General features: G+C 40.4%; 1 protein-coding gene across 1 annotated transcript; it reads right to left on the minus strand.

Annotated features, from left to right (window-relative positions):
* Positions 1–266: 266 nt before the first annotated feature.
* LOC100706472 (tankyrase-1) lies at positions 267–12,855 on the minus strand. The gene is given in 28 exon segments (XM_003445663.5): positions 267–384; positions 470–626; positions 720–906; positions 1,011–1,116; positions 1,324–1,398; positions 1,536–1,633; positions 1,743–1,863; positions 1,999–2,081; positions 2,253–2,339; positions 2,342–2,498; positions 2,659–2,847; positions 3,055–3,164; positions 3,486–3,705; positions 3,811–3,976; positions 4,134–4,279; positions 4,466–4,545; positions 4,657–4,828; positions 4,919–4,997; positions 5,301–5,392; positions 5,538–5,659; positions 5,790–5,976; positions 6,230–6,296; positions 6,372–6,466; positions 9,512–9,587; positions 10,151–10,187; positions 10,308–10,403; positions 11,576–11,800; positions 12,354–12,855. Coding segments are annotated over 28 exon segments (3,768 nt in total). The 5' UTR covers positions 12,805–12,855; the 3' UTR covers positions 267–297.
* Between the last annotated feature and the right edge of the window lie 8,274 nt (positions 12,856–21,129).

Here is a 21,129-nt window from a genome sequence, read left to right on the forward strand (position 1 = left end):
AGGGGAGACATATTGAAAGAACTAACCCACACACACTATTGGGCTTTACATGCTTCTGTAAAATCATGCAGCCGAGTCCAAAAACAGAAAAAAGGAAAAAAAGAAAAAAAATCACCATGAGGAGTATTACAGCATATCTGCTCATGAAGCACTGGTCACCATGGGCTCTACTGGACATAAAACTGGAAATGTGTTTGGTAAATAAAAACGGTGTTTAGGCATTTGCAATACAAATGGGGAAAAAAAAAGAAGAAGCAAGCATAGAGTCTTTGTGTGAGTTTGTGTAACATGAAGTAACTACGACTTCTGCTCGGCTCCTGCTGCAGACTGCGCTGCGCTCTCAGGCTTAAGGATCTGGTAGGTGATGAGGTACTCCGGGTAGGCCTAAAGAAAACAGAGCAGGATGTCAGCCAATATTACACAGCAAGTGTTGCTTTTTGCTAACGCTATGGCCCGAGTTCTTAATTACCTGCTCTCCTCTGTAGATGACATACTCGGCGTAAGCTAGGCCGTTAACGCTGGGCCGCCCGATTACTGAATGATGTCCTGGGGGAGCGTGAGCCATCTTCATGGCACTGAACTGTAGGAATGACTTCCCCAAAGTCACTCGGCAGAAAAGCATTTGCCTGAGAAGTCACAACATATGAACTGAATACAGGAACAAAACTTTGCTACAACATCTTTGTGCTGCAGTTTAACGGGTGACAGCCAAAAGTTACCTGTGGCACAGGTAGCAGGATCGGTCTTTGTGTGTCGGGCAGCCAGTGCCTCCACCGATGCCGTAGACGTATTGATTGCTTTTTGAGGAGTTCTCTGCAAAATAGATACCTGCTCCAAACATCCCTCCTATGTAGGCGTGACGCTCATCAAAGCCTTTGTGAATGATGGCATTGATAAATGGGGAACCTGTAGGAAATTGTGGCAGGATGAAGTTACACAGTAGTCAAGTTTTCTGTTATGTCTGCTGCAGACACACAGAGCACAGATGGTGTGACAGTGGGTGTGGTTACCGTGAAACAACATCCGCTCATTGTGATGGTTGTGGTTCTCATCTGCGATCTCCTTCTGCCTGTGGGTGTAACGTTCCCTCAGCTTCTTGTTTACCACCTTTTGAATCTGTGTGACACAGTATGGTACATTTCAAACAGGATGCAGGGAGTTGTGTTTGTTTTACACCAAAAACTAATGACTCCTCTCAAACTGCTGTAATATTGAGGTTTCTAACCCAAAAAATACATTAAATAAAGATTTTAAAATTAGCCAAAACTTGGTCGGTATTTTGCTGATAATCAAAACAGGCAAGTAAAGAGTCAGCGTTCAGACCTTAATGATGTTGTATCTGCTGAAGACACCACCAGCATTGCCTCCATCTCTGTGCTCTCTGATGGTGCTCTGCATCTGTGTGACACACATGAACAGCAAGATTTGTTATAAGGCACTCTGTCCAGCTATCGCTATATACTAATTTACCAGGTATTTAAAACAGCTGCATAAAAAAAGAAGCTATTTTGGGTAAATGCAGCTTCTCAGCTCACCTCCTCCTCCACTGACTGGTACTCCTTGTCCTCTGGGGCGAGGTCTATAAGAATGGTTCCCTGGCTGGCACAGTGGAATGTCAGGTATGGGTTGCCACCTGAGAAGTGATCAAGATTCAAAGTGTAAAGATGCGCAATCTCTATCAAAGTAGCAGTATCAAAAAAAACACCAAAGCAAAACAAAAAAGCCACTGGGTTACACCTTACCTTGTTGGCCGCCCAGCAGCCTCTCAACTCCCTTGATGAGCTTGTGTCGGTGGCCGTATGCGTTAATCCCGATCTCCTTCAGCTCCTCGTGGCCCATGTCAGCCAGCACATCCAGTGTGATCTGAGAAAAAAACAAAGAACCCCACAACAAACTGAGACCTTTAATAATCTAATATTGGTCAAACGTATATCCAGCGGGTTACATAAGCCAAGTTCAGCATAAAGTGTGTGCTTGATAGAAAAAGCAGTTACTGACCTGCTCTCTTTCAAAGATGTCCCTGAGGTGCTCCAGGCCCAGGCTCTTCAGGAATTGACTTATGTTCATGTCCAGCATTGCCACTATGGGAAAAACAAACAAACAAAACAAAAAAACAAAAAACCCCAGCAGATTTAATAAAACATAATTCTTAACAGAAGCTCCCCAATCTCTTCTATGTCCATTTTTTTCTGCTTGACCAGATTTTATAAACTGACCAGTGTTTGATATAAGGACCGCAACAACAAACTTACTTTCCCCTTCCTTGCGGTCAGTGCCAGTGGCTCCATCTGCTACCCCAGAGGTCCCTGTAGCAGCGGCAGCAGCCAGCTCAGTGAGGGCCCAGCGAGGTTGTCTATGCTGCTGGCAGCTGAGAGACAAGAAGGCGTGGAGGCAGGGGAGATGACAGAGGCGCTGACCACTGTGGCCTGAGGCTTAAAGCAGCTGGGCAGGGCATCCGGTGGCATGGCATCCATCAGCAGGGCTCGGATGTCATCAGCCTGCAAGAATATATAAGTTTATAAAAAAATAAATAAATAAAAAAAAAAATCACCAAAGGGAACAGTTTGAGCCTTTCAACAAGCAAATGTATTAAAGTACAGAGTTTCCTTTTATGGTGCCTTTAATATCACAGTTATTCTTTCAGACGGAAGCCATTACCGTAGCCAGATCCAGAGCAGTCTGCCCCTCCTGGTTCTTCATGGTGGGGTCGGCTCCATGAGCCAGCAGCAATGCACAGAGCTGTGTGCGACCTTTCTGAGCTGCTTCATGGAGGGGTGTGAACGCCCATTTGTCTGTGGCATTCACACACGTGTTGTATTTGATCAGAAGGGCTGCAATATCCACATGCTGCAAGGAAGAGAGAGGGAACAGACCACACATTAAACCCTGACCTTTAAGTTAAATGAAATAACACAGTTAATGACACTGCGTTTCCAAGAGCTGATGGCAAGTTCATCAGCTCAAGTATCTTTTCATCTAAAATGTTTACACTTTACATGTATCTACAGCTACAAAACCCACAAAAATGTTTCTGTTTAAGTAGCTGAGACTGACCCCGTAAGAGGCAGCATTATGAAGAGGGATAAGGCCTCCTTTGTCCTGTGCGTTGACGTCGGCCCCATGTTCTAATAGATACTCTGCCACCTCAAGGTTGTTGTAGCCAGCTGAGGAAAAAAAACAAAACAAAACAAAAAAAAAACAGAGTCAGTGCAACTTCCTTCATATGAACACACTTCAAATAGTCTTTTAATATATATTTAATTAGATGAGATTAGTCTCATTGAGCTCCACTCCTTTTAAAGATAGACATGAATAAAATGCAAAGGAAATACTGTGTAAATACAAACAACAAATGCACAAAACACATAAGACCAACAGTCAGAAAAACAGGACAAATTATGTTCCAAGTTTTAATGTCAAACAGTGTGTGAATTAGTATTTTTACTCAGTAAAAAAGAATAAAAACACATCAGAAGAGCTTGTACCTGCGAGGTGAAGCGGTGTGGAGTTGCGCCCCTGTGTGTCTCTGCAGTTGATATTCTCCGGTGAGCAGAGCTTCTGGACCCGGGCCAGGCAGCCCTTCTTGGCAGCATCCAGCAGGGCGGCATCGCCCCTCAGCAGGTCCTGGATGTCCGTGTCGCCATCTTTCACCATGTCCAGCGGCATGTTCCCATCACGGTTCTTCTTGCTTGGGTCAGCTCCATGCTGAACAGAAAAGTTTATAAAAATATTTGTTACACATGACACTGAGTGACTATTCAGGCCAAAGTGATTTGTTTTCCTGTCAGGATCATGAAGGTGGGTGCTTACTTTGAGTAACAGTTTGCAGATTTCATATTTTCCTTTGGCCGCAGCCTCATGAAGAGGGGTGAACTTCCAAAGGTCGGCCACGTTCACTGAAGCTCCATGTCTGACCAGCAGCTCGGCCACTTCATAGTGACCATAGGAGCATGCATTGTGGAGGGGAACAAGACCACTGAAGGAGGAAAACCAGCAGAAAAAATGATCACATTTAAGAAGGAAGAAAATTTAAAGTACTGATATTTACGGCTTAAAAGGCTTTAACCATAATAACTTTTGATTTCTTTTATGACATTTTTAGTGAACCAACAGATGGTAGTTTACAAACTCACCCCTTGTCTTTGGCATGAACGTCAGCTCCGTGGTGTAGCAGGTATTCAACAACAGCCACTCGATTGTAACCGGCCGCAAAGTGCAGAGGAGTGGAGTGGCGGCCCTCCAAGTCCCGACAGTTTACATTCTGGGGGGTGCAAAGTTGCTGCCAAACATACATTTTATAATTAGCCAAGTTTACAGGACATTACATTTTATATCACTGCTACTAGTGAGCATGTGGAACTGATGTGCTACAAACTTTACAAGTGTACAATAAACATTTTATCACAGTAATACGTCTCTGTGAAACTCATCATAAATGATCAGGCCGAAGAGTCAGTGAACTTACTTGCACTGTATCCAGATCTCCTGCTTTGGCCGCCTCCAGAAACCTGTAGTCCACATCAGAGTTACGTGTGGGAACATTTTCTGGAAAAGAGAAAGAAAAAAAAAAAAAGCTGTCAAAGATGACTCACATACACCACGTGATGATCAAGAAAACAGAGTGATTTTTCATTTTCTTGAAAGTGTGATAATCACCGTTGAGAATCTGTTGCACAGCCTCGTTGCCCATCTGAGCGGCAGTGAAGCCCTGCAGAGACACGATGGAGGGGTCGGCCCCGTAACTCAGCAGCAGCTTGCAGGTCTGGATGTGACCAGCCAGCGCCGCTCTGTGAAGAGCTGTCTGACCCAGAGTGTCCACAGCATTGACCTGGAGTCAGAGCAAATGAAGTTTTTAAGTTTCATACCAACAACTCTCCCAAAGACCACATTTTTTCAGAAAGAAAATGCAAAAGCAAACCTTTGCTCCATGTTTCTGCAGCACCTCAAGGATATCATTGTGAGCTCTCTCGGCAGCGACATGCAACGGGGTCATGAAGCTAAAAGACGTCACAGATGAGAAGATGTCACCATTATCACTCTTTAGGGCTGAATCAGCAGCATTTCATTTTTTAAAATGTTCTACATAACGGTTTCATGTCTTTGTGGCACTTAATGTGTTTTTACTTGCAACACATTTTTCTGCAGTTATGATGTCACATCTTAGACCACAGAGATTGTGTGCTTAATTTAGAATTAAATGCTTATTATTATTTCGTTCATTCCCTTTAAGATGAACTCCTACAAGTTTACTTGCTCCTGACTTTTAAAAATAAAATCTAAAAACTTTGTTGTTGACTCACTCTTTGTTCTTCTCATTGATGTTGGCACCTTTACGCAGTAACAACTCGGTCACCTGCTTTCTCTTAGGGTGGGGTGAAGCCACAGCACAGTGCTGAAATACACATTAACATTATATTAGTGCCGAGCTTAATCTTCATTATGCAGAATTATGCAAAGAACTGTTGGTAGCATAATGAAAGAGAGAGACAGGCATGTTAAGAGAAACTACTGGCAAGCTCCATAGACTTGATTCTGACCAGAGCTGTTTCGTTGGTCTGAGGATGTTTGAAGCTGATAATTTCCAGAGCCAGTGTCTTCTTCACTTTGGCCACGTCAGCCTCCCTAGCTGCCTGCAGCAATGAGTGACCTTTGAACTCATCTAAAAAGAAATGTTGAAATGATAAATTAGGTATGGTCTAATGATTTGGGTTTCTAAGTACATGAAAGCTAATCTTTGTGGAAAAAATGGCTGCTGATCAAGCCTCTTATGTGGCTTAGCAAGAACTCACAGGTGAGCCTTTCTTTCAGCTCTGGAGTCGGAGCCATGTCCACAGCGCTCTTGCTGTGGCAGTTTAGGAGGGTGGGGTCGGCCCCGTGGCTTAGCAGCAAGGAACAAACCTCCACTCGGTTCTTGGACGCTGCCTCGTGGAGGGGAGTGAACTGCCACAGGTCCATGGCATTCACACAGGCTCCATGCTGCAGAGAGAAACAGCACAAAATGTGTACAGAAGAAAGAACAAACATTTGTTTCATCACATCAGTATCTGACATTATAACAAATTGTAATTAGTGTCTGATTATAATTCCTAGCACTATATTATTTCCTAGTTATAACTCATGATTTTACAAAGCAAAACGAGTTACACCTACACAGTCAAATTTGACTTTGCTGCAATCAAAAAACCTAAAAGCACAAGCTCATCAAATAAGAAATCTTATGTGTCCTTACTTTAAGCAGAAGCTCAGTGACCTCGTAGTGACCGTAGGAGCAGGCGTTGTGAAGAGGAACCAGACCACTGCGGGACAACACACTCTGGTTAGTGTCGTGACTTATACTTAAAAGGACAAAGAGAAAAAAATAAAAGCCTCACCCTTTGTCCTTGGCGTGAACATCAGCCCCATGCTGAAGGAGGAGCTGAACGATGCGGACCCGGTTGTAGCCGGCAGCCAGGTGCAGCGGTGTAGACTGCAAGAGAAAGAAAGTCTGTTAGCATCGTTCGCGGGCCGGGTTGGTGCATACTGCCTTTGATGGCCACATGAGCAAGCAGCTGATTAAGGCCATAAGCAATTGTGCTAGAGCAGGCTATGCTCGGTGAGTTGCAGATGAATGGCGGACATCATGATGCAGTCAGTGAGTTTGTGGGGAAAATCCAACAACAAAATTCAGTTGCTGTCGTTACTATGTCTGACCTGAGCGATGACGAGCAACTTTAACCTCACTAGTCATCTAACTCGATTTCCAATTGATAAGATCACAAAAAATAAATAAAAATAAATCCATCTTTTAGGTCTTAGTACTACAAAAATAGGTTTGATGCAGTAAGCTGAGGAGTAGGAGTAGTAAAGTCCAAAAGGCTGCTTGTGAATTATGGTTAGGATACAATACCCGACTTACTTTCCACTTCCAGTTATAAAAAATAAACAAATAAATAAAAAGAAGAGAAAAAAAAAATGATAGAAACACAAAAATGCTTCCCAATAATTAAATTCTTAAGAATTTCTATTAATTTTTCAATTACCTGTGTATAAAAACATAATCATTCAATACTAGATATTGAGTAAATAAAATTCTATTGAATCCCAACCATAATAGGATGCAGTGAAGCTACAATAAGCAGGTTGAGGGAAAAAAAAAAAAAAAAAATCAAATAGCCTAATTTCAGCCAAGAAAAATGAGAATTAGTATAAGCAAAGCTGCAAATCCCATTTCAATTGCATTTGTTCACTGTTCAAAAATCTGGCTCAATCCATTTCAATCCATGCAGTGATGTTAATATAAAAATGCAGAAATGTAAGACTATTAAGTCACAGTGAAAAAAATAAACTCTGAATAATGAGAGCTGAATAATGGAGGCTTCATTCAGTTTGGGATGACACAAGCAATTTAGAAGCAATCAACATGGAGGACAGAGCATAGCACTAGAATGGCAGGTTAAGTGTAGTCCATTCAATACTGCATACCAACTAATCCAGGGACATGTGAAGTATACACAAGTTACAATGACACAAATCCAAGATTCAATTGACAAAAAAGTGCGGAGGGGCAGGCCTTCAGGCATGCATGAATTATCACCATCATCAAAAACAAATAAAATAAATGAAAAGCCAAATCAGACACTGATTTATGAGCAAGTGATCGAAAGTTGGAGAAGTGTGGGTGAGTGTGCAGAGGAGAGAGGACAGACGCTGAAGTAGGCAGGCAGTGGGCATTTTGTGCTCCTCTCCAAATCCAAAAAGATGAGTCGTCACCATGACACCAACCCAGTTCAGTCGCTCACTCACATTCACGCACACACAACAGAGGAGCATCAGGGTAGGATAAATGAGTGACCCGTACACCCAGGTCCATGATGTGCAATTAACAAGTGACAGCCAGCTTATTGGTCAAATAAAAACGATGGATTAAAAATAAAAGAATAAAAACAAAACAAACAAAAAAAGATCACAACAGTGCATCAATTAAGTGGCCGTTATCAAGGTCAACTTACCAGCATTTTTTGTGATGTTGACTGATCGACAAATGTTGCCAGAGTCACACGGAAAACAAAATGAAACAAAAATTACAAAATGACAGTGTCTTTTCACAGCAATTTCTCTCTCTCTCTCTCCCTTAAAGTCAGTGAAACATAAAGCGCAGTAAGACAATAATCACTGTTTGATCCGTCAAAGACGGTGTGAGATTAAATGTGACAAGGGGCCAGAGAGGGTAAGTAGCTGGAGGATGCAGTGGAGACTGCTCCTCCTCTTCTCAGGTCTGCTTAAATTCCAGACCACATCTCCGAAGTGGCTTACAGACCTAGATCATGCAAACATCAATTCCACTGCAAAGACGTAACACTTTAATTTGTGATGAAGAAAATATGGTTAGAAGTGAATGAAATGTGCTGAAAAACTGTTAGCAACAATGAGTTTTCATGGAATAATGGAGGTAGTGGTTATGTTTTGCTTCAAGTTGTTTACAGAAATAAACACATTTATTCAGGATAAAAAGCTAATCCTTCAATATTTCCAAATAATGCATGAGGGACCAAGCCCACCTCCCTCCCTCCCAAAGAAAAGACTTTTTTTTTAAAAAATACACAAAAACAACCTGTTCATATGGATGCAATGGAAACAAAATCCCTCACCTAAATCAGCCATGATAAACAGTGTGTAAAGTCTAAAAGAGGAGTGTCAGCTGTGTTTGTACCATTACACATCTAGTTCCCTCAACCACAGAGAGGAAGACAAAAAACAAAAAGAACAAAAAACAAACAAAATTAACACGAGGAAACCTGCATGGTGATCTAAACACTGCTTACAGTGTAATCAAGTCCCACTAACAAAGACTAAGAACTAAAAATTACACAGAAATAAACTGTGCAGAATATGTTAAGTCTAGTTCTCTGATCTGACCAGATGTGCTTTCACAGAAAATAGATTTCAAAACTGATGCGTGACAATAAGAAAGAAGAGACAGCACTGCCATCAAGACACTGGGTCCCAACATGCTGGAAAAATATAGTTTTGGGTTGTATATATATATATATATATATATATATAGTTTGGGGTTTGTCGTGTAAATTTATGTCTACTTTAGCTTCAAGAGAATGTATACAGAATCAACTAGCCTGATTAACTGGGTTGAAATAGTGCTTTTTAGTGGTTTTCCTTGAAAAAGACTGAACAATTAAAAGCCGAGTTGAAGAAAAATGATGCTGTTAAAATGAGGATGATTTCACAGCAGCAAATGGATTTTGTGGATGGTCTGACGAGAGTCACGCATGCATGATTAGAGAATGAGAAATGTCTAAACCAGGTATTCCCAAATTAAGGTGGCCCCAACATAAATCCTCTATAGAAACGCCATTCAAACTAATTCAGACTCCTTTACACACATGCTGACTGACTTAAAAAAAAACAAAAAACAAAAAAACAACAACATATTTTTCCCCTCAAAATCTGAAGTTTTGGAAAAACACTGGTAAATGTGTATGTATTTGGTGTAATGTGCTACTTGTGGCTCATTTACCTTGCGACCATCGCTGGCGTGACAGTTGACATTTAATGGAGTCAGCAATGCCATCAGTTTTTCTTCATTTCCACTCCTGTAATTACATGGTTGAAAAGACTCAGATGTTGTTAAATCAAAATAACTTGAAAATAGCAACTAAGAAGAGGTCAATTAAAGTCAGATTAAAAGGATATCATGTGCAATCACTTGTCCTCCTTCATATGTTTTAACTCTTAAATGTGCTTACAGAATCACAGGACACACCAGCATCGTTTCTTTTTTTTTTTTTTTTTTTTTGTCTGTCCCATTTGGTTCTTAAGCCGTCAAAATTGTTGTCTGAAGACCAACAAGGATACCAAATGGATTTATTTTGCCAAATGGATCATCATGGCATTGCCGTATTGGTCCATTTGATCAAACTTTGTTGTTATTATTTATTTTATTTTCAGTTGTTACAGATGGGACAGACATGACTGGGGGATAGGAAAGGGAGAAAGAAAGAGAGGAAGGAAAAGAAAAACAGAAGGGAAAAGGGACAGTGAGAAAGGGCACTTACAAAGACAAAGAGAAAGAAAAAAAACAAAAAAAAAAACCCAGCATCGTTTCTAACTGCAGTTTACCCAACAACTTCATGTCATCAACTATTGACACACTCACCTTGCTGCTTCCAAAAGCTCATCCTTCTTGTATTCACCTGGAAGAAGAAAATCCCTCAGATTAGAGAAACGCTTCCCATAAATATTGGTATGTGACCTAACTTTACATAGCATTTATTGATTATGTTTGTTTGGGACATTAACCGTGAGTGACTGACCAGTGAGAACCGCCTTGGCTGATGGGTCAGCCAGATCCAGAGCAGACTTGCCATCGGTGTTGCGGATGTTAGGATCAGCTCCGTGCTGTAGTAACACTGCAAGAGATAAGTTGAGATAAACAAAAAAGAAAAGCTTGCATTTTAACGTTCCTCATTTGTGTTACCCAGAATGCTGAGCATATTAATAAAGAGGAAGGCTGGTTAAACAGCATAGATAATAATAGAAGAAACAAAGTTGAAAACAGTGTTAAAACTGTGACCACCTCTATATTTTAAAGAGCCCCAGGGGAGAACGCCACCTCACACAATGAATGCACAAGCTCATCGGGCGTCTGCACATACACTAAAAAAACTAGAATGACATCAGTCTTGTATTCATCTGGATGAAAATGAGCGCTTAGATTAGAGCCTGGCATGCAAAACACTTCACATAAATGTTTGCAGTGGATATAACTTTCCATGGGCAATTACAGTCTGTTTGTTTGGCAAGTTAAGTGCTGAGAAGGAACCCGGTTGATTTATCCAGTAGAACCTTAGTTATTTCCACACAGGCCCAATTTATTTATACAAATAATCCATATGAGTCAAATGCTGAGGCTTAGGATGGCTCATAATGCCAGTTTAAACTGTTTTTTGTACTCTTGGGTCTGTCAAACAGAGGAAAAAATCCTTAATAAGTTTATCTCAGGCAAACCCGGCTGCTTTTCAAATCTTCTGTTTGCAAAGGGCAGACAATCAGAAGAAATTTGTCTTAAAGGGAGAGGAGCTAAAACAACTTCAGACAGTAGATGAACTAAGAAACGGCATCAAGGCCCAGTAAAAGATAAATAAGGATTTATTTAAACTGTGAATTCTCCAAAGCTAATAGACTCAATCTATAAAATTAGTGGGATGAAAATGAGCATAACTGGTCCCTTTAAACCATCAATCGAGATAATATTAAAAAGGGTTCTATTAAAAAAAAAAAGCTAATTACAAAAGAGTCCTCAAGATGTACTTCTACATGGCAGCCATCCCTGCATAGGCAAATGTTCATGTAAATTAACAAATAAAAGGGTTATATAGCCTACCTACAGCAATTTGATAGGAGAAAAAAAAACATTAAGGCATTTGTTTGTGTGTCACCCCAATGTAAGTAATGTTTTTAGCCTGTTCTAGCTCTACTCCTCTGTCTCACACACATATTTATTAAGTTTTTCACTCCCCCACACACGCAAACACATTTCCATATTTGCCTAACCGTAGATATAAACGGCTAGCATCCTTACCAATGCACACATCTATCTTTCCCTTGATGGCAGCCTCATGTAACGGAGTGTAGTTCCAGTTGTCTCTGGCATTTGGATCTGCGCCTTGACACAAGAGGAGGCTGACGACTTCTGCGTGTCCAAAAGAGCAGGCATTATGCAGGGGGATGAGACCTCCATCATCCCTGGCGTGAACATTGGCCCCAGTCTGCAGAAGGTGCTCCACAACATCTTTTCTACCAAAGCCTGAAAGAAGGTTAAAATGCACGTGAATTAAGTTTTTCCATCTATATTACATTAAGCGTTTTGCATATGTATCCTGCTAACATTAATAGCTTTTAGCCATTCACAGGAAATATCCCAACAAAAACAAACATCTATAACTATATTATAATATAAATACTCCTTATACGCTTAAGCATCCGTATAGATACACACACATCTTACCTACAATAAATGCAGAGGTGCTGTATTCAATTTAGAGCTTGGGAACTTAGCAAACAACATACACGTAGCATAATGTTAGTTTTTGTTGCAGTTCATGCTAATGTACGGTTATCCTAACTAAAAGAGAGGACGGTTTGCGTTTCCTAGCTAAATGTTATTAGCGGCACAGCTTATAAAATAGTTCGACAGCTTAAAATTATAGTTACCTTTTAAGGAATATATAAGAAAGATAAATGTAAATAAAAGGTTAGCGCTAGCAGTAAACAAGTTAAGCAAAACACATCATCTAGCTAGCCGCCCACAGTATGTTAGCTAATAACAAGATGCTGTTGCTACTTCATTAGCTCCTTACCCGCAGCGAAATGAAGGGGGGTTGATTTTCGACCAGCCATGTCCTTCGCGTTTACATTCACCGAATCCACAAGTCTCTTTACTCTGGATACGTCTCCATTACGACAGGCCTCGAACAACTCCCTGAACGCCCCGCCGATGCCGCTACTGCCGTCGGTGGGACTGGCAGCTCCAGAGCCAGGGCTCGAAACGCTGCTGCTACCTCCGCCAGAGGTTGTCGTGGTGGAGCTCGCACTGCTCGCTAAGGCCGGGGCTGGTAGGTCTGGGGAGGCCAGAGCCATTTCAATCCCTCCGCTGCACTCCCTCTCATTCTCCGAAGGTCCGACGGCCGAGGTCAGCAAAGCCATCGGCGGAGAGCCCGGAGGAGCGCCAGAAAGAGAGCTGTTTCTCGGCGGAGACTGTAAAGTATTTTGCTGTTGTTGCTGCTGCGATGAGCGTCGAGACACCGCCATTACAGCAGCTCTCAGGCGATAATAAAAGCAGTTCCTCCTTCTTTCCGGTGAAAGTGGTCGTGTTTCCTGTCAGCTGTTTTCTTAGTGGAGCCTGGCAGTGGAAAACCCCCCGACTTAAACTTACTATAATGCATTGCAAAACACATTAAAAAATATCGTCTCTAGGCATTACATTGTTTTATGTTCTACCTTATTTAAAATTGATTAATTAATTAAAAAGAACGTACTGAAAGACTGAAAAGAGGTTTGTGAGATTTGGGGGGAGAAATTCACAACAAATGTTAGAGTTCATGCTGGTGATCAATGAATTGGGCCCGACAACTTAAAAATGAGAAACTTCGTGTCATATGTTACAATATTACGTGTTTTTTATAATTGTTTTTTATATGATACATGAATCATCACTCACAGTGCAATAAATAATTAATAATAAAAAATAATAAATGAACTTTTAAAAAAAAAAATTAATTGCTTTGGGGGCCCCCCAGTGGTGACGTTTAACATTTTTTTTAATTTATGATAACAACAACAACAATAATAAGTTTTGCCAGTCTTAGAGATAATTCATATATTATAAAAGTTTTATTAAAAAAGCCCACAATATTATGTAAACACAGCATTGTTGGTGTAGTGACTCATACTGCCTCTCTGCTCAGTGCTCAGAGCTCAACCGATAATGTGTGCAACCAGGTGTACAGTACGAAATGTAAAGGCATGTAAGGAGCAGGTTGAATCAAGATTGACTTAAGGACCATATAACCACATGACAAGACTAGATAATTCTCAAGTCACTTTCAATTGTTCCACTGGCAGACTTCTTTTCCTTACAATAAACCGCAAAAAAAAGAGAAAAAAAAACTGGAGTAAGGGTTTCGATAATGTTCAAGTATAATATGACATCAGATATGGCAGCTTTTTTTTTTCTTGATGTTTGTTTTTCGATCTTTGGTTCATTTGTGTTGTAAAGTTCATCTACGTTGACCCGGAGGACTGCGTCAACACAGGTTCACTGCACTGTGAGCTTTTCCAAAAATAGATCAATTAAAAAAAACTACCACAGACCTTCCACGGCACAGGAAAGACTGAGTGGACTGGCAGTAATTAGTGTTAACAACAAAGTTGGCCACCAGATTTCTTGCAGTGATGTAATAAATGATTTTCCCTCTAGAAAAGCTGGAAAACAAATGTGTTGAGAAGAGGATGGAGTATTGAGGACAAACAAAAAAGTCAAATGCTTGGATTCCAATCATTCATTTTCAAATGTAGTTCTTCCTATTTTTACCAAAGTGTTTATACATGTTTACGTAGTTTTCTGAACAGATTATTCAACTTTGGAATTATACATCTTGTTCCCTTATTTCACCTGCCTCTATGAATTTACAATACTGAAGTATTTCTCTGATATATTTTTTTATTATATTTAGTAGTTAGAACTTAAAACGTATTAACCAGGGACTGTTTAATTCAAGGGATTTTAACTGTATTTTTATTTTTCATGGCACTTTGTTGTTGCACATTGCTCTTACACTTTATTTAAAACTAGAAATAATAAAGCAGTTGATGTGACTTTGACTGTGACTTTTAGTATCTGTTGGTACTTCATCACTTTGAATAAGTGTAAGTCAACACCAGGCCACACTTTCACCACTTTCAGTCGTTCCATTTCCATCTTTCCTTTCAAAACACATGAACAACAGTCCATTATTTTCACCGTTAAACATAAAATATTCTTCTTAACTTTTTTAAAATAAAATAAAATAAAATAAAATAAAATAAAAAACTTAAATGACAGCCAGCATCCCAGTTATTTCAAGCTTTAAAAAAAAAAATCTCCATCCCCGTGTTGAAAAGTTTCACCTTTGCTAACTGCATGCTAAGGTTCCTTGTCTGCCAAAAGCGTGGTGCAGCTTTAGATGTGGTGAAGATAACCATATTGCTGCTCGATGTCTGAATGAACCTAACCAGACACTAGTCTGTCAGAAAAATGCTGAGTTAAAGGAAAAGCAAGAAAGGCTCCAAGCCCAACAGGTTACTGAGTTTCACCTTTGCTAACTGCATGCTAAAAGAAGTAAAGATATTTTCAGACTTACAATCTGAATTATTTTCCAAAATCATCTCAGCTAGTGAGTTTTTCTTTTTGTGGATTTTAATTGTACTTTATGTTCTTGTAGGACTCAAGAAAGCGTACTTTGAACTAGGATCCAATCGTGTGATTTGTCATCCACAGTTCTCATCATGAATGACTTCTCCTGTGACACAGAGTGCTTCAACACTTTCATCACTCCTGACAACAAGTGATTTCTCTGTGTAAAACCAGGCAGCTCTGCAATTGGTCAGAAATGATCTGTCCATAGACAGGGATGCAGGTGCCCACCTACGACCTGGTTTATTAATACTAAGCTACAGAAAAAAAGGAACTCACTGTAGTTCTCACAGCTCAGGTCAAGCAGACACCTGATGTTCAGTGACTGAATGGAACCAAAACAAGAATTCATAATTATGTTTGTCTGCCATAAACACATGATGATAAAACTCTGCATATGCAGTCAGCAGACTGATGACCTGTGAAATGAGCTGTTAGAAATGTGCAGATATGTGTAAACACTGAACAACATTTAACATCCAGGATGGAAAACCTCTGACCGACATGTATGAGAACCTTTAATCACATCATCTTTGTAGTGAAATATGACTCATTAAACCTTTCCATGTATTTTATCCACAGTGAACAATATTCACTTTGCTGGACCCCAAAATCACATGTGTTCAATTCATTTCATTAGACACTAGCAATACTATTAAACTGGACCTCATCAGCAATTAATGTGAAACTGAGTCATATCATAACAATCTATATATGTAATATGTGTTTGCCTGAATCTTCCAGCACAAACAGAAAGAGGACATGTGAGCTGTTGTCTGAGTATCAATGCAAATACACACCAGAAATCGTTTAGTAAAGACAAATTTAATAAATGAGAGCTGGTGAGAGGGCCTTTAATGTTTATTTTTGGATCATCCTTCGATCCATCTATCTATTTCCTTCTGCTTATCTAATTCATGGTTGGAGCCATTAGGGACAACATCACCAAGAATAGTCCGAATGAGCCACAGCATTTGACTGGCATTAAGACCAAAGCCAAAACAAAAGAATTTTTTGTTTGTTGGACGATTCTTTTTAGCCATGAAGCCAAAATTGATCCATAAACACACTGGGGTATGTTTTCAGTTGAAATGAAGCACCTTCTGACTAAATACTTTGTCAGCAAAACGCATTCTACAGTCGTAGCTTGCAGAGAACAATTCAACATAACCAAGAACTGAGTTCAAACCTCAATTATCACCAGTTACTTACTTGTGCAATCATGCCATAGGCAAGTTGTTCAGTCAATGATACTTACTGAAACCACTGTTTTCTAATACCTAACATCATCAAGAAATGGAGTGAGTATTTTGTCAATGTCATGTTTCTTTTCATCTTGGGAATGAAACAAAAAATGAGATGGATGTTCATCAATGAGGAATTCAGACTTGTTGGTAAATTGCACACATCCAGACAGCCAAGTTTCTGAAGGCCTTGTTTAGACCCCAGGGTGATTTGATGTTTCAGTCATCATCATAAACTTAAATTTGGAGGGTGCCATTTGAGAATAATGGTTGATGTCTGTAGCATCTGTCATCACAAAAATCCTCACACATACAGTAGCTGGTTTATTCATGTGACATGAAAATTCTGCATTTTTGAAAATCAAATCTAATGTTTTAAAAAGACGTACATAAATGAAAGTGTTATTTACTGGAGATTGCTCATATAAAGCAGATGATTTGTTTCTCTTTGAATTATATTGCACCTCCCAAATTAATTTAAACTGGGATCCATGTTCAGTAATATCCGACTGATGTGGATTTTGAATGTTACATGTAACATGTCCAGAAGTACTATGATAACAATTTAAATGCGTTCTAAAACCTGCAAACGCATGGTCACGTAAACGTAAACTGCAGTGAACAATCATCTTGGGATCAAACGAGAACACATTTTTTTGCCTGGGTGTAACCAATGAAAATAACTAAAATGCTGGATTAAGTCCTGATTTCCAAGCATTAAAGCTTTGGTGTAAGTACAGATTGCGTTAGAAGTGGAGTGCCAGCCAGGAGATTGGACGATAGTAGCACCTTGACTTTCCACCTCACAACACCCACCTTTTCATTTTTCTCAACCGCTTTAATGTAGATGGCTAATGCTCACTTTTTGTGACTGGAATTGAAAGGATTTAAACAGATGATGACAGTGCTAGTGTTTTTTCAGTTAATGGTGAAGTTTCTCGGATAGTTTGAATTCCTGATGAACCAAACCAGCCAGAGGGTAGAGTCCTGGTAGAATATTTGTCTGATCAAGCCATTCCCAAAATCAACCAAGATCTTTGGTGACTAGCCTAGCCCCAAGAATCCTGCTGTTGGTTTGTTTGTTAAAACCATTTCAGATGTTGCTAAGGAAGCGGTATACAAGTGGATCTTCTCCTCAGTGATTCCTCCTTTAGGTTAGGAAAACTCTTGAAAGTTTGCTTAGTCCAGCGACAGATGTTGTTTGGTTTGAGCTCACCACCCAGAGCTTATATTAGGCAGCTTGATTCTGCTTTTAGTGTTGTAAATAACAGAGAAGAGTTTTTTGCAACCTTTCTCAGCTCCAATCAGAATAGCGGAGAAAAGCCCTCAGCATATTTGAACAGACTCCATAGCCTCCTTACTCGAGTTATTTCTAGAGGGGGAGTCTCTGTTGAAACACCTGCTCAGACAGTTCAATAGAGGCTGATGGCATGAGTCTCATCATAGCTCTCCAGCTAGAGAACAAAAAGAACAGTCCACCAGCATTTTCAGAAATACTCCTCGTGTTGAGAACTGAGGAGGGTGCTAGATTTGCAAAGCTAGACAGGATGAAAAAATATCTTGGTTCTACAAAAGCCAGCTGTACATTCCTACTCCATTTTTAATGTACCCTCCTATGATGATTAGCCTGTTCCAGTACAGAGTAAAAAACAGAGCGAGGCATCTCAGCTTGAAAGGAGAGTGGGTGAGCTTGCAAAGCAAGTAGAGAAACTAAGCAAAAGTCCAAGAATCCTCCTGTTGACAGTGAGCTTAGTGCAGCGTTAAAACAGAGACAACAAGGAAATGTTAAACTTCAAAATAAGACAGATGAGTTGTCTAAGCAACTTAGAAAACTCGCTCAGAACCAGAAATGTCCTAAAGAGAATAACAGTGATGGCAAAGACTACATAATGGCAAGAAATAGCAGTTCCAGGAGACCTGTTAAGGTTCCCTGTCTGCCAAAAACCTGGTTCAGCTTTAGATGTGGTGAAGATAACCATATTGCTGCTCGATGTCTGAATGAACCTAACCAGACACTAGTCTGTCAGAAAAATGCTGAGTTAAAGGAAAAGCAAGAAAGGCTCCAAGCAAGCCCAACAGGTTACTGAACCTTTTACTTTAAACTTGTAGCAGCTCTTGTTGTGGGACGCCCAGGAGCTGAGACCAGCATCAATCCCGCCCCATTTGACCAAAGCATTCATCTTCAGAGCAAAATAAAAACCCAGACAATGGTTCAAGATTTTGATTCCAAATCTCGCTTGCCACCCGGTCTGATAGATTGTGGTTCACAAGTCACTACAATGTCCCAATTGTTTCAGAGATAAACTTGCACATCTCCCCATTCAGCCAATTGAAGCATTGCTTGAGGGAGCAGGTGAACAGCATGTCCCCTACCTTGGTTATGTTGGTTACATGGTCATTGAAAGCATCCCAGTTCTGTGAGCATAGCAGCCACCTAGTCAAACTCTAGAAAACTAGAATTTTCTTTTCCTCCCATCAATCTGATTAGGAGCATGCTGTTCTCTTAAACACTTCATGTTGTAAGCTAATGATAGTTATATAAGAGCAGATGCATGCTGGTGCAATAAGCTGTCGACTAATTGCAAAAATAATTGATGACTAGTCGACTATCAAAATAATCCTTTGTGGCAGCCCTAGTTTCAACATTTCTTCATTCATACGTAAAATGCATTCTTATCTTGTTTTGGTGAGAGGGCCTTTCATGTTTCTCTTTGGATCATCCTTCCTTCCATCCGTCCATTTCTTCTGCTTTTCCGATTCAAGGTTGGAGCCATCCCAGCTGTTATGGAGCCAGAGGTGGGGCAAAACCTGGACAGGTGGCCAGTCTAACGCAGAGAAACAGACAACCATTCACACTCACATTCAACCTAACTGCATCGCTCTGGACTGTGGGAAGAAGCTGGAGTACCTGGAGGGAACCACAAAGGCTCGAGGACTCTCTTGCTCTGAGATCACTGCTGTTCACGCTGCTCTGAAGACCCTCAGTTGTCTTTGGAACAAATAACACCAAATGAGAGTGAATCACGTCAGAACAACAGGAACACTCCTGGTTATTGTGAGCAAACGTCATAACAAGATGAATATATTTACCATTTTAATGAGGGAAAATCTTCTGTGTGGTGTTTCTTCGCAGCGTGACTCTTTTTCCTGACTTTTAGAAACAAGAGGCAGAAAAGAAAGAATAAAAGTTAAAACCTTGACGATTTTCAGTATTGTAGGACAGAATTTTAGAAACAACCTCAAACACTATTTACTACTTACCACTTTGTTCAGGCTTGCTGGTGTTCGACATGCTTCACTGTATATTAAATTCTGAAGCGCTTCCTCAGTGGAGTCGGGCTCCGGATGCTGTTCTCTTCCTCCGGAGCCTTCCTCTTAGCACCCTTTGCCGACGTCTTCAGAAAACAGCAGAGCACCGACATGAGAACTCTGCCGTCTGCGCTGTAGTCTGTTACTCTCCAGCGGTTCGTCATCTCAGTGTCCACTGTTCGGTAAACAGTGGAGATGACTCTGGTGACGGGGAGGCCGTCGACAGTCAGGGTGCAGACACAGTTCCTCCGGTCTGCCTTCAGCACAGCAAGATCCGCTTTCTCTGGAAGAACTGGTGTCAGGAAGCGTGGATGAGAACTGGAGCCCACAGGCGGCATCATCATCGCAGCTGGTGAGTCCGTAGGAGGAGAAGGAGTGGTGTTTTCTCTCTGGCTCAGCCTCATATGGACAAATGGTGTGGTCACCTGGTCCCGGTGGAACAATCCTTTAAACAGTATGTGAGGAAAGTCCTTGGACCCCGTCACCAGGTTATGGTAAAGAGTGAGGACCAGGTGGGACATGGAGTCCAGATGGCTGTTGGCCAGTTGACGGTTCCTCAAGTTAATGACGACCATCTGACGTGAAATGGTTGGACTCACCAGCTCAGCTACGAGAAAACAAAGCGTGCGTCTACATTAATCATGTGATCACACAAATTAAAGCCTGAATTTAAATTGTCAAGACATGGCTTTACATCATCATATGTTATTCCACACACAAACACTAAGAAGCTCCCAGCAGAACTCATTGTTTATGAAAGCCTTCACATTTTTCACGTGGTAGATGGTAAAAGTTTTCATGTGGTGTAGGGCTGCATGGACTCTCATTGAGGTTTTAATACGCATTCACATTAAGGACTAATATTTTCATATTAGTTGAGCAACAATCTGTTGAGAATAAAGCAGCTACATTTAGGTGAGAAACCTCACACCTCCTTATTACAGGCACACACTGTTTCAAGCAGCAGTCTGACATATTATATCATACCTGATGTATATGGTAACGCTATGGTAAGTACCTGCTGTACTTACCATAGCGTTGATCTTTCACACGCTCAATGAAAAGGGAGAGCAGGTGCATCTAGTGATCTAAGTCGGTAGAAGTCATTTTGGAATTCCTGCGTTTCTTGAAGTGTTCGGAAAATCCGAGTTTTCACAGCACTAGTGGGAAAAAGCTCCTGTTTGCGCTGAAATGTGAAACCTGAATTCCAATTTTGCCTTCTGCTTTTTAGATCTGTTGCTCAAACACGCCATCCTCATCACCATGACTCCCAGTGTCACCTAAAACCAATTTTATTTATTCAAAAGAAATATCCTCTAATTATCACATTTAAAAAAAATTATTTTTCTCATTTAATTTTACTGTTTCATGTTCTTTTTTTTTGCCAATCTTTGTGGTTTTCTATGCTTTAAAAAATATTAATTCACCACTTTATAAAAAATAATAACTGAAATTCATAATGACTATTCAGACTATTTATAATGGACTTTTGCATTAAAGTATAGTTTTTCCATGTGCTAACACTGCTATCAGAGCCGATGTTGTGCCAAAAAGTGATCGGTGTCCAAAAAGTAATTAATGGTATTTAAAGCTATCAAGTATTTGTCTTTCAGCTTGCTCTGAAGAACA

Source organism: Oreochromis niloticus, linkage group LG12 (assembly GCF_001858045.2).
Source record: "Oreochromis niloticus isolate F11D_XX linkage group LG12, O_niloticus_UMD_NMBU, whole genome shotgun sequence".
NCBI lineage: Eukaryota > Metazoa > Chordata > Actinopteri > Cichliformes > Cichlidae > Oreochromis > Oreochromis niloticus.